The 14,047-nt window shown below is 36.4% G+C and overlaps 2 protein-coding genes across 4 annotated transcripts; one reads left to right on the forward strand and one right to left on the reverse strand.

The window, feature by feature from the left end:
- Positions 1 to 864: 864 nt before the first annotated feature.
- LOC132029803 (uncharacterized) lies at positions 865 to 4,356 on the forward strand. The gene is made up of 3 exons (XM_059419170.1): positions 865 to 2,014; positions 2,704 to 3,071; positions 3,608 to 4,356. Exons 1-3 carry the CDS (start codon positions 1,850 to 1,852, stop codon positions 4,044 to 4,046), a joined length of 972 nt encoding a protein of 323 aa, XP_059275153.1. The 5' UTR covers positions 865 to 1,849; the 3' UTR covers positions 4,047 to 4,356.
- A 347-nt stretch (positions 4,357 to 4,703) lies between these two features.
- Positions 4,704 to 11,363, reverse strand: LOC132029802 (uncharacterized). 3 transcript variants are annotated; one of them, XM_059419166.1, is made up of 5 exons: positions 11,176 to 11,363; positions 7,223 to 9,391; positions 6,654 to 6,774; positions 5,936 to 5,995; positions 4,704 to 5,836 (listed from the first exon to the last, which is right to left on the reverse strand). In XM_059419166.1, exons 2-5 carry the CDS (start codon positions 9,340 to 9,342, stop codon positions 4,961 to 4,963), a joined length of 3,177 nt encoding a protein of 1,058 aa, XP_059275149.1. In that variant the 5' UTR covers positions 9,343 to 9,391; positions 11,176 to 11,363; the 3' UTR covers positions 4,704 to 4,960. The 3 variants fall into 3 exon arrangements, with proteins under 3 accessions (XP_059275149.1, XP_059275150.1, XP_059275151.1); XM_059419167.1 differs by having other exon boundaries at positions 7,223 to 9,396; XM_059419168.1 differs by having other exon boundaries at positions 7,223 to 9,470.
- Positions 11,364 to 14,047: the final 2,684 nt, after the last annotated feature.

Here is a 14,047-nt window from a genome sequence, read left to right on the forward strand (position 1 = left end):
TATTTGCAAAGAACCTCATGGAGCATCTTATAGAGAAAGTGTGTTAATTTCACCCGGCAATCAGCTTTTACCTTCCTGATTAAGTTATCTCAAGTTTTTAAAAATTATTTAACTGTTAGCCAGTGTTGACAAATTTCAGTCCAAAGCATTGTTACTCCTTTTTGCTTCTTCTTCTTAGAGGCGGAAATAGAATATCAGCATCGGATTCATCTGAACTCAATACTTTCGACGCATAACATAAATTTATGCGTAAAAATTCACAAAAATTGCCACAAAAATTCAATTCTTAAAATATATAATCATTTCATGTCAAATAATCCTAGAAAGAGGAGTTTAGTTGCACATGATCGTGAAATCAACAAGAAGATACAATCAATAAATACAAAGAAATAGAAGAAAATATTGAAAAAGGAGGACTATGTTAAGCCTCCGATTCTCAATAGTGTATCCAATAGTCATATAATTCATGATATTTAGGCATATTATGATGTGGTGCAGTAATGTTAGATGGGGTTGCTCCTCCCTTAATCAGAGGTCTCAGGTTTGAGTTCTGTGTATGAAAAAAAATTTAGTATGAACACTTTCCCCGAATAGGCCACACGCGGCGCAAATCCTAGTATAATCTGGCTGTAAACTTTTTTTAGTAAAATATTCTCTTTAAATTCTTGTACCACGATTAAAATATTTTACATATATGATAAAATTGGTGGAATGAATAATTAACATCTCAACCAAACAAGGGAAGTATATGGTTACAGAAAAAGAGAGTGAGTATGAATAACACCATTTGAAACTTATTAAAGAATTTTGGGATAACATTTTTCTTTCTTAAAATAACTAAAAAAAAAAATAGAAAGTAAAGATAGTGCATGAGATTCCGTTATTCTCGTTACAATGTCAGAAAAATAGTAAAGCTGAAACAACATTTGCGTTAAACACTTCCTACGAATAAAACAAAATCTAATTTCTTTATTTCTTGAATATCAAGTGACCCAAATTTCAACTTTTTTCTATATATTTCATAAAACTTTCAAATTTTTTGTTCTAATATCTCTCCCTTCAACATTTTCATGGTAATTCTTGATCTGAGTATGTGCTGAAACTCTGAATTTTTTGTTGGAATTTATCAAAAATTTCATTTTCCTTTGGAATATTGATAAAGGTATGTACTGAAAATCGTTTTGATGATAGGAATTTGAAAATTTTGGTGATCTTGAAGTAGAATTCCTTGTAAAAAAAAAAATAAAAAAAAAAAGGAATTTTTATTTTCATTGTGAAAATTGATCAAGGTATGTGCTAAAACTTGATATTTCAAAGCACCCCTTTTACTCCACTGTGAAAAAGATTGACGATTTATGTTTAAATTTGAATCTTTTGCATAATCTCAAAATGGAATTTTCATTTTTATGGCTAATCTTGATCTGGGTATATGCTTAATCTTGTTCAATTGCTGGGAAAGATTGATTGTGTTCTTTGATTTTCTGATAATCTTGAATTGGTTTTTCTTGTGCAATATTGGAGATTAGGAATTTTCTTTTGAGAAATTGACATAAATAGCCGTTCATCAAATTAATAGCCAGCAATAGTTTTTTTTTTTTTTTTTTTTTTTTGTATAATATACATAAATATACATTTTTGATACATAATAGTGTATATTTGGTTAGCGAATGTAATTATTCTTGGCAGACCGGCCAAATGTGTTACTTGCCCTTTTCTTTTTCATACTTTGATGTAGGTAATTTTTTTGAACTTGCAGTTTCTAAAGGGCTCCTTTTTTGCTGAACTGCTGGAAAGATAAGGAGCTGTTTGAATTTTGATGATATTGGAAATTGGATTTAGGTAGAGAAAAATGGGGGTGGATTATTATAACGTGTTGAACGTTGGGAAGACCGCGACAGATGATGATCTAAAGAAGGCTTATAGAAAATTGGCAATGAAATGGCATCCTGATAAGAACCCCAACAACAAGAAGGAAGCTGAGGCTCAATTCAAGCAAATATCTGAGGCTTATGAAGTTTGTCACGCTTATCTTTTTCTTTTGTTTAATGTGCATATATCTATAGAAATGTCATATATCACGCATTTAAATATAATCATAATGCATAAAAATTTGAGTTATTCTTATGTACTTGAAGGGCATAAAGGATGGTTGTTGATTGCTTCTGTTGTTTCTTAGGTATAATGTGTAATGGCATTTCTTTTAGAAACCTTTTGAAAGTTTGATCTTTGCCAACATTTTGTGCTAATTGTGTGAAAAGAATGTGTAGCGTTAAGGAAAAATCTTGGAAGTCTTACTTTATGAAAACTATGATATTAAAGCTGCTAGGAGGATCGAGACGTTATTCCCTTTTACTATCTTTCAAATGCTGTATAATTGAAAGTTCTTTCTTTGTTATCGGATGGTCTACCCTTGTTTTTAACAAACTGGTCTTCTGGTCCAATCCTCTTTCTTCTCATAACGCTAGTGGTCGTAGAATTGATTGCTTTCCTTACGCGTTGCTAAACAAAAAAGAACAGATTTTGTTTGTTTTGTATTCTATATGTTTTAGTGTATTATCTCTGGGACCTTTCTTTGGGACAAACGGTGAATCTTAAAATCAAAAGTATCATTTATGCAGTAATTCTAATGATCATAGACATGGAAGATTGAACAAGATCTTGGTATCATGAATTCTGACTATCAAGTTTTACTCCTTTCTTCAGATTTTGAGTGATCCTCAGAAAAGGCAAGTCTATGATCAGTATGGTGAAGAAGGTCTACAAGACACGTCACCTGGATCTAACGGTAATCCTCGAAATGCTGAGGACATTTTTGCAGAATTTTTCGGGAGTAGCCCATTCGGATTTGGGGCTGGAGTAAAGTCCACAAGATTCTCATCAGAAGGAAGTGGTTTATTTGGAGGATTTGGTGGGGGTGAGAATATTTTTAGAACAGCTAGTGATGGAACTGGTGCTACTATGCCCAAAAAACCGCCACCAGTGGAGAGTAAATTGCCTTGCAGCCTTGAGGAGCTTTATTCTGGATCGACGAGGAAAATGAAGATCTCTAGAACTGTGGTTGATGCGAATGGGTAAGCACATCTCTCTCTGTCCATCGTTTTGAAATCTTTTCACTTGTAGAATTCGACAGGTATTATAAGTGACAAATAGTTATGAGATATCTTTGTGCATATAGTGACCATTAAGGATGGAACCTTCTTCGGGATCTTTTTAATCTTAAATGGAGAAAAGCAAATGATGGAGCTGTTCCTGCAAACTGAACCGAAATATATCAAGTAACAAGAAGTTGTTATTCCTCTTTTTCGTGAACCATTTTGGAGGTTATTTGAACTTTAAACAATGAATGAACAAGGAGCATGAAGTGTTGACTTGCTTAGCATTGCAACTAATACAAGTATTGATTTTTGGTTCTTGACGTATAGTGGTACTTGTAAATACAATCTTAACTCGTTTGTTCGGATGCAACTCACAAACATTTTCTAAGAATTCTGCTAAATATACACAAATGTTTTTCCTATTTCAACTTTTTTGGCATTTCTATCTCAACTCCATTTGATGAATACATGGTTTCTCTTTGCTGAAATATTTAATACGAGAGTTATCGCAGGAGGTTAGTGACAGAATCAGAGATTTTAACCATTGATGTAAAACCTGGCTGGAAGAAAGGGACAAAGATAACATTCCCAGACAAAGGGAATGAGCAGTTGAACCAGCTTCCAGCAGACCTCGTGTTTGTAATCGACGAGAAGCCCCACGACGTTTACAAGAGAGACGGGAATGACCTTATTAGGAACCATAAAGTAACATTAGCAGAGGCATTGGGAGGAACAACTGTCAACCTGACAACATTAGATGGTCGCAAGTTGACGATTCCAGTGAATGAAATTGTCAGGCCTGGTTACGAGCTAGTGCTTGCAAAAGAAGGCATGCCGATCACAAAGGAACCTGGCAACAGGGGTGATTTAAAGATCAAGTTTGATGTTAAATTCCCTACAAGATTGACAACAGACCAAAGAGCTGCCCTCAAGCGCGCTTTGGGGGGCTAATTCAAACGTATCATGTGACTATCGAGGAGCTAGCTATTGATTTCAGAATCCCAGCTGGTGTTCTGCAGAATCACATTAGAAATATAGAGTATTATTGTGGATGCATTCATTTGTAAAAAGAAAGAAAAAAGTTCTCCTTCAACAGTTTGTTCTATTTGCAAAAGGGTATAGCACTTCTTTTTTTAAAGATTCTTTTAATTGATTTAGATGAAAGCAAAGGGGTTATGTCAATTATAAGTCTGTAAATTGATATTTCTCATTAGTGCGGATTGAATTAATAGAATGTCAGATATTGACACTTTTGAGTTTATATTACTAACATTTCAATTACGATATGTGGTATGGCTTGTACTTGAAAGCTGGCAGCTTATTTAACTAATTGGTATTCTTTTCCTCTCTCTTACCATCTATTTCACTCACAAAACAAAAACAAAAATGAAAATCAAATAGGAGTGGCCTGTCCCTAAGATTTTTAATATCAAATGAATAGTGCAACTACGAGATCATTCACACTAAAGCATGACATCAAAAAGAAGAAGAAAAAGATAAGTCCAACTTTTTAATGCTGTTAAACCCCATTATAAATTTGTTTAGTCTATCCTGCATCAGTCAGAAAAGAGATTAATGAGAAGAGCACTCTATATCCAGCCACGGAAATAACGCTTAAGAGATGGAATATCTTTATGTTTCTCTTTTCATGAAATTAAGAGATACAGTGAAAATAAACCACTGGAAAAGAGAACATGAATTCTCTAGGTTTTATGCTGAAAGTACAAAATAAACTCTCGTTTAAAACATCTAAAGAAAAGCTAACTACCTAGTCTAAAGTCTAAAAGCCAAACACAACTGAAGAAGAAAAACGGTAATCAGAATTTACATCATGGCTAGTCACTAAACTAACAAAAAGAAAAACTTCAGAATCCCCTAGCCCTTGATGGATCCCTTCTCCAGTCAACTTGATATTGCCCCCTGGGTGACATTATTTGTTGCCTGTTTGGAACATTATTTATTGGTGGCTGCATAGGCAAAGCCATAGGTGGTGCCAATGGCCTATGATGAGCCAAATGAGGCCGCGTATAACTATGGCCTAAAGGGTATGAAGGACGCTGTAGGGCTGGGGGGGCTTGTGGCTGCCACTCGGGGATGTCGTCGTCGTCATCATTCCATGGTTCAATTCCAAGACCAACATTTGTAGGTCTATCGTTACTAGTAGCCGCTCCAGTTTGTCCATACTTTAGTACAAGTTCTCTCATCTGGTCTACAGGACGAGAAGGTATCGGTTGGTTATATAGGGGCATTCTTGACCCATGGGTCAAATTTTGAGATGGGTGCCTAGGCCTAGAAGCATTTAAGTTACCAGAAAAATTAAACTCAGGCAAATCATCATCGTCACGGACTGCTTTGGGACCAAACCCAGGTGGAATATCATCGTCGTCATCCACTGCGGGATCATGTTTCAAAGACATGGGGGGCATGGTTCCTTTAGGCATCAAATTTACATTAACATTTCCATCTTTTTCGTGCTGTCCTCTAGGAATCATCTGTTGTTTTTTCAAGCCGTGTTTATGGTGCGAAGAAGAGTTAGGTGATATTGTTGAACTTATATGAAGTTTTCTCCATACAACTACGCCAATTAGACCATTTTCTGTAGAATCATATAGCTCTCTAGGGTCCTTGGAAAGGTGTTTGCTTATCATATCAAGTATGTGCGGTGGACATAGATATAGTTCCACCCCTGGTGCCGGCTCGGCGAACCCCAACCTCTCATCTGAAGCGTATGACTCCACCGCCTGTAAAGATTTATCGAAGACCAAATAAGCAAAAACATAAACCAGTTGATTTTTACAGAACAAGAATTGCTAAAAGAAAGGATTAACTCAGGTTAGTACCTCAGAAAGGTTTGCCCGTTCACTCTCAGATGACTTATCCTTCAAAACAAATTGAACAACCTGCACATGCAATATGATCAGCACAACAGAGTTGAAGATTTCACAACTTACGGAAACCATAATAAATATAACGTGCTTGCCCAACTACAGCTTTCAAGGCGTAAGCTTGACCATTCAGAAGTAGAATCATTGCATCATTTACTTAATATTTAGTCATCCACTTCGGTTAAAGATGATGGCTAAGCCAAACGAGTCGGAAAATTGTATCTTTACGCAGACTAAATACTGATTACAAAAAGCTAATTATTGTGTAGAGTTGAGTGCTCCATTGATTTTATCTTAAAATCTTAAGGGTTTTGATACCTCTTGACATTGGAAAAAAAGAGCCTAATTTGAGGGTGTTAAAGAAAATCTATAGAGCCTTCTGCAGCACAGTTAATTATTTCAACTAAAGACATTTCCATCCACAGCTTAACCCAAAAAGAAAATCATCCACTAAAAGGTTAAAACAGTAGGAAGGACACATGCTCCCAAGACATTCAGCAACCATATATTGCATATCGCTGTATTCCCAATAGCTGGAGTATACATTCTTAGTTTGACAACAATGGAAGTCATCAAAGAATAAGAAAAAGCTACACAGTGTCTGCAATAAGCTGCGACCTGAAGTATGGCAGAAAAGACCAACTACAACAAAGGAAGAGGAACCATAAGATACCATGACTGCACGACTTCGTGACATAGGAAGCTCTTGAAGAAATTTCTCAAATGCATCAAGTCGAACTCTACCCTTGATCTCAAGAGAACTTGGCCACTCGTTAGTCGGTGTCTTTTCACCACTGAAACATAAGAAAATAGAAGAAATGTCGCTCTTGTTAGCACCGCTTATAAAGTTAATCAACACGTACAACATTCTAAATGTTCTAGAGGGGAGTAAACACAGAAGAAAAAATAGAGAATCCACTCAGGAAATGTAACGCAAAGCACTATTAAAAGAAAATAAAGGAAAACTAATCCTAAGCATACAACGGCAACGATGCAACATGCATTTAAATTGCAGTCGCAATCATTATTTTGGCAGAGAGAATTTTCAAGAACTATCAATTATCAAGAGGAACAAAAAAAATAGCATGGTACTAAAACTCATAGAAAAATGGTATGAAAGAAATATGACCTGTAGAGACTCAAATGTGACAACAATGCGCTAAAATAAACAAGAGAATGACATCAATAAATAGTAATTGCTCAAAAAATGATCTGCTGAGCTATTTTAGCAAATAGGCATACCTTCTAAACGAACCAAAGACTGTTACCGAAGATGAAATAGTAAGCTGGAGTGCCCCACCCCAGATACATGGAGCTGTAGAAGCATTACCACGTGGTCCTGCCATCTTGATAAGGCTCTCAGCAGATTTCACAGGCAAATTCCCAGAGCTAGTAACTTTCTTTACTACAGGGCTCCCTGTAGATACCACCAGAGAATCCTTTTGTTCGACATGATCCTTGACCTCTTCAATAGCTTTGTCTGCAGAAGCAACAGCAGGGTCTTCAGTGGCTGGACCAGAACCCACAACTTTGCTAGGGTCCTCTGCTCTTTCTTTGTATGGAAGAGGTGCAGAACGATTGTTTTTGACAGGCAAGTTTTCAAAAGGAGGTTCGGAATCGAGTGATTCCATAAATTCATCTAAGGAAACAATAGGAGGAAGAAATTCTGCATCCTTGAATTCCTCTACAACCATCCCCTGCATCAAATCAGCCCCATCAGCTGGAATTACCAAGCTATCTTTCACATCTTGCTTTTCTGAGCTATTATGTTGGCTGGGAACATTTTCTTTACTTCCAATCTCATCCGTACCAGAAGGGCCAGAATTTCTCCCCTTCTCTATCTTCGGCATAAACTGTGAGACATTTGAGGAACCTGCAGATATCTCAGCAGCAATATTGTTATCATCCCGTTCAAAATCAACCTGATATTCACCCTTGTGAGTTTTCTTAACTAGGCGTCTCATATTAACTTCATTATCAGGTAAAACTACCATTTGAGCAAGTTCCTCAGCTTTTGCCGTCCGCCACTCAGATAGCTCCTTTGATGCAAGTTCTTCAGCACTCATTGAACATAACTTATCTGGGGGTATCTCACCTGACATCACTCTCTCTCTCAGTTCAGGATTATTGCGATCTTTTAGGTTGAAGAGAAGAGACCTGCCTTTTTCTTTATATTTCTTGTTCACACCTCCAAATAATTTAAAAAGTTCCGCCTCAATTTGCAAAGCTAAATCTTCTGGAGATGCTTTTGCGAGCTCATCTTTATCCCCAACTAGGCCCTCATCAAACAAATTGGCCTTTTCAGCATCCTGGAGGAAATCAGTTTCTCTTAACTGCATATCTAGATCCATCGCCCAAGTGAGACCATGCCCTTGCAGGAGTTCATCTTTGACAAAGAAATTGTCACTGAATGGAACATCATCCACATGCAACTCGAGTTCACTAGAGCAAGGTATAGAGTTTCCCATGCTCACGTCATCATGAAGCCCAAGAGATGAACTCTGACTGTCATTAGTTCCATCAACGGGAAAAGCACCAGTTGAAGGTAGTACATCACCACAGTTTTGAGGTACATGTGAGACAGAGGTTTGAGGTAGACCTTCATTGGCAGTTGTCGGAGTTACATTCATTTGCGAAGGCTGAGAACGAACTGCTTCACTCTGATCCTTGGCAGCATTTACAACAGTTTCTGGATTCTGACATGCCATCGCCAGAGCCGAAGCAAGTGATTCTCTCATTTTGGACCTCACGGCATCAGAGGACTCGCCCTGAGCCTTGGAGGTTGGCTCAACTTGAATTGTTCGTCCTTTTGGAGTCTGCGACCGTTGGGAGGCAGTTTTATTGGATATGGATTCGTTCCGCGTCATTTTCTTGCTTGATGCGGGAAGACTTGGTGAACTTCCAGAAGTTGACTTTGACTGTTGCTGTCCAGGTTTCTTAATAGCAGAAGATTGCTGCACAAAACCTGGAGAGGTGGACAAAGAAGCTCCCTGTGCGGTCCGCTTATTTGGCATTGGTTCCATCTCAGCCTTCCGTTTGGTGAGTACTGACGATTTCTGCGCACTTGGACTATTTGGCACATATCTATCTCCTCCAATCTGCTGATGTGACATGAAGTGCTGCGGGTTCATTCTGGGTCCCATCTGCCCCAGCTGATTGGCTGGAACCGAAGTATCAAATCTGTTGGCTGTAGGCTCATTTGACCAAACAAATTGGTGTGATGCAGAAATATTTGGCATGTGTCCAACAATACTTGTCTGCATATGTGCCATAGAGTCAGGATTATTGGAAACATGGTCCATTTGAACCAGCTGCCCCTCAGGTGGTCCTGAGAACTGCTGAGATACAAGATCACTGGACATGGCAGATAAACACAAGAGTGCTTACAAGGTCAATCGTGAACAGAGTGCCCTGCACTTCAGAAAAAAGACTATGTTATTTACACCATCTTCTTCCTCCAGATCTGACTTATTCAATAGCACAAGAGGATCTGCGCTCACATTCAAGCAGCAAGAAAAATAATGAATCCCCCTTTGAAAGGAAAGGAAGCCACGCATATCAAAACCAAGAAAAACATAAGAGGAAAGCCGCTCAAGAAAAGAAATAGAAATATGATTCATGTATTCAGAAAGGATCAGTACACCAATGACCACAACTTCAAAATCAGAAAAACGCCATAACACTAATTTACACAGCTGGGCACAGATAACATACAAATAGTTAAACTAAGCAGTCATGCTTGATTCATAATTTCAAAGTGTATGTACTAGATATGTGTATGACGCTACTCGAGTCATCCATAAAGACAAGGTGCCATACCACTTGGTATCCACAAGTTGAAGTAAACTACTACTCACACAAACAAAAATCATTTTTTAATTAGTAAACTAGTCTTTATATTTGAGGAGATGCTGCTACCCCCTAATTTCTAAAACTAGAGCATTTAGCATGCCCAGGCTTCACTAAATCCTGTTCTAAACTACATCAAAAACATATCCAACATTAGCCAAACAGTCTCAAAGGACACAACAGTCAGCGCAACACAAGGTAAAGTCGATAAGCTAAAAGAGCATAAGTTTTAAAGGAGAAAAAAAAGAATCACAAATTAACTCTTGCAGAAAGAAAAGACATATTCATGTTGCAGGAAGAAAACGGAGTAGGGGAAAAATCAGTAGCAGCAATTTTAAAACCTTTAAGTGGTAAAGCCCATAGACACAAAGCTGGCTACACAGGATTTTGAAAGATTTAGTCGTTCTGCAACAGCAACCTAGCACACCAATGAACTATTTCACATTCCACTATGATCGATGCATCTAAGAGTTACTCACGCATTTCTCTAGACATATATTACAGTAATATTTAACCTGTGGATGTTCTTAAACATCAAGAGCTATTTGAATAAGGAATTCAGGCAGCACTTCGCAAGAGCTGCTGTCAATCTAAACATCAAAAATGAGCAAACATAGCTGATAATCTCCATAAGTAGGAGACCGATGACCACACATACTTGTACGCCTTCGATAAAAAGAAGGCACTGACATTCCAAAGAATACATCTAAAGCAAGACAATGCCAATAAAACCCCAATTATTCACACAATTAATAAAGACTCCAAAAGAGAAATATATGCAATCCCAGAAACAAGAACCTTACATACCCAACCCACAATTCCTCACAACATCTTTTACCAAAACCCTAATTTCTAATTACCTAAATAAAAACCTAATTTCTAATCTTTCAAGGGTACCCAAAATCCTGTAACTACCAATTCAGAAAAGAAATAATACAGTAGTTTCACCTAAAATCAGATAAAATATATCACATGTATTAGATAAATCAGTAACAACACTTGCAGCACCAAATTCAATACAAGGGCAGATAAAATAATACAAACAGACAAAAGGGTAAAAAGCCTTTACCTACATGAACAGAACTAAACGAATTTGACAAACAGAACTATCAAAAGTAAGAAAAACTCAATCTTTCCCCAAAAAAGACAAATTAAACATTCTTGATATGTCAAATTACAAAAATTTCAATAAAAAAGAAGAGAACTTTCACAATAAAGAACTAACCCAGATAAGAAAATCAAGAAACCCACATAAAACATAGTTTCAAATCCTTAAAAGGGTATCTAAAAAACACAATCTTTAACAGAAGAAAAAAAAACACAAGATGGGGTTAAAGGATAGTTACCTAAAATGAGTAATAGCTAGAAATAGCGGAAGCTGAGCTGTACGTATACATACATATATGTATACACACACACACACAAAAAAAATTAGAGAGAAAAGAAAAGGAAGATATAATTGAGAGCTGAGCAAAGGCTAAGCTTTATCTATTTAGCCCTAGAAAGAAAGATCCAAATATAAATGGTGGATACCAATTCACAAGTGGCTCTCTCTTTGTGACACCTATTATTATTATAATATATATATATATATATGGGCCTAGTATTCATACGTGGGCCGAAAACTTGAGATTTCAGCCGAAATTCACATCTAGCCAATATTAAGGGAAAAGGACATTGTGTGTACATTCAGCCAAATTAATTTCACATTTAATTACTGTTTGGATTTAATCCCATTAGGTATCCGTTCGGTCTAAAATAATGCCAAAAAATGGCCGGTCGGCTAATAATGTCAAGGCTGGCCGGCCCAACAGCCCAGCGCTTAAAAAAAAAAAAAGATTTTTTGTGGCGACTAAGTCACCACAAAAACGTCGCCACGAAAGGGCTGCTACAGCATATATACATATGTTAGAATTATATATACACTTTATATACAAGAATTATACATTTTATATACATGTGCTGGAATTAATCTTACATTTATTATACATAAATTATACGTTGATTATACATTTATTATACACATATTATACAATAATGATATGATATTTATTTTTAACATATACAGTAGTGATACATATTATATACCACAATGATACGGTTTCTATAATACATTTTTTATACGTATGATGCACTTTCTATACAAGACTGATATAGTTTATATACACATGCTGGAATTATATACACACTTTCTATACAAAAATGATACATATTATATACAAAAATGATACAATTTTCTATTCTATAATACACATTATATATACAAATGATACATATTATATACAAAAATGATACATATCTTAGTGATTCATATTTTATACAGTTTCTATACATTACAGATAAATGCGATACATATTTTTATACACAAACGATACATATTATATACAAAAATTGCTTCAGAGTTTTTTGGGATATTTCTTATTAAATATACACATATTATACATATTTTGAGATATTTAACCTTTAGTGACGACTTTTTTAATTGCCACTAAAAAGCTTGATTTTTTTGTAGCAGCCCTAAAAGTCGCCACAAAAAGTCTGACTAAAAAAAAAAAGGCGATGGGGCTGTTGGACCACCCAGCCTTTAGTGGCGACTTTTTAAATCTTTTGTGGCAACTAAAAGTCGCCACAAAAGGCTTGCTACATATTTGGCTACCAGATGGGAATAGTTTATGGGCTAATTTTTGGGTTTGGGAATAGATGGGCAAACATGATGATTATTTATGGCCCAGCGGCCATTTGTGTCCTTTTCCCTTACATTTACTACCGCGGTTTAACATGTAGGAGAACATAGTTTATGAAATATATTTAACTTGTAGCCAGTTTGTACTAAGTAATTTATATTTGGATAAAAGTAACTTCTCAAAGTTCAGATCTTTCTTGTAAATTTTAGAGCACATACAGGTATGCGAGGCTAACTATCTACGTTAGGAGATGTTCATGATTCTCCTTACGCCTCGGTCTTCATATTTATCAGTAAATTGCCTCAGAATATAGTTTAGCCCTAGTTTCATGAATAGTTGTAGAACTTCTATCTTCTAGGGATATAGTTTCATAATTCGTTCATGGTTATCATTTTGAATATTATGAACTCAACACGTAATCATCATAGACTTGTGTATTGACATCGCATGAGTCTCAATCAGTGTGTAAACAGTTACTGACTTAAGTTCCATAATCAGAAACTTGATTATCATGATGTCAGTTATAGCTCAATCTCAGTATCATAAATTGCTTAATGTTGGTTACCTGTATCTGTATTTTTGGGCCCTAGGCCACAGTTTATGCATACATATTGCTTGGGCCTGAGGCTACAGTTTTGTGCACATTTATTTGGGCCCTAGCCCACAGTTTATATTTACAGTTATACAGGTGGTTCTTCATTCAGAACAGGGAGCACTTCATATCCTTACCTTCCTGTTTAGTTCAGTTTACGCTATCGCCAGTACTTATATTCCTTCTTTCAGTTGCTTTACATACCAAAGACAATTCAAATGTGTTGATGCCTCTTTTTATTGCTTGGGGGCCTGCATCACGATATACAGGTTGATGATCCACTAGCTAGGGCTACTTGTATCAGCTGCTTGGTGAATCCTAGTTCCTTCGGGGCGTTATCCTGCTTTCGATTCCAAAGATTCTAGACAGCTATCTCTTCAGTATTTTTTTAGAGGCTTCATAGACATAGTCTAGTCAGTCAGATATTAGCAGATTTTGATGTGTTAGGCTGGATGGAATTTATTTCAGATGTTTTAGACTTAAACAGTATTTCCGCGATTAATATATATTTCAGCCAAACTTTTTAGTAGATCGGCATGTGTCAGTCTTGTTTCCTTATTTTAGCATGTATGGTATCACATGTTGACTCAGCCAGCCTATGAGTTCGCTCGGTCTCATGCAATTAAGCACCGAGTGTCGTGTTACGCCTAGGCCATGGTTCGGGACGTGACAAACAGTGTAAGCATTTGCATTTATTAAACAAAACCTACGTACGCAATATGAAAGTTGAATTCAAAGATCCATGTGAGAGGGATCTTCCTCTTCAACAACTAAGATTTGATGTATTCAAAAACCGCAATAGATTCATCAAAAACTGCAGAATTTAATTTACAATAGCATTGTGAGCATTTGCATTTATTATCATAAAATTAGTATGAATATTAAAATTTTGCATTTATGATCAATGAAACTAGTAATCTTTCCGTCTCAATTTATGTGAAG

Source organism: Lycium ferocissimum, chromosome 9 (genome assembly GCF_029784015.1).
Source record: "Lycium ferocissimum isolate CSIRO_LF1 chromosome 9, AGI_CSIRO_Lferr_CH_V1, whole genome shotgun sequence".
Lineage (NCBI taxonomy): Eukaryota > Viridiplantae > Streptophyta > Magnoliopsida > Solanales > Solanaceae > Lycium > Lycium ferocissimum.

Bases quoted from the DNA above. Each gene is read 5' to 3' on its own strand.
- LOC132029803 (XM_059419170.1), top strand. From the start codon at position 1,850: ATGGGGGTGGATTATTATAACGTGTTGAACGTTGGGAAGACCGCGACA. The intron at 2,015-2,703 runs GTTTGTCACGCT...TCCTTTCTTCAG, and splicing joins AAATATCTGAGGCTTATGAA to ATTTTGAGTGATCCTCAGAA. The intron at 3,072-3,607 runs GTAAGCACATCT...GAGTTATCGCAG, and splicing joins ACTGTGGTTGATGCGAATGG to GAGGTTAGTGACAGAATCAG.
- LOC132029802 (XM_059419166.1), bottom strand. From the start codon at position 9,342: ATGTCCAGTGATCTTGTATCTCAGCAGTTCTCAGGACCACCTGAGGGG. The intron at 6,775-7,222 runs GTATGCCTATTT...CTTATGTTTCAG, and splicing joins GTCTTTGGTTCGTTTAGAAG to TGGTGAAAAGACACCGACTA. The intron at 5,837-5,935 runs GTACTAACCTGA...AAATCTTTACAG, and splicing joins AACGGGCAAACCTTTCTGAG to GCGGTGGAGTCATACGCTTC.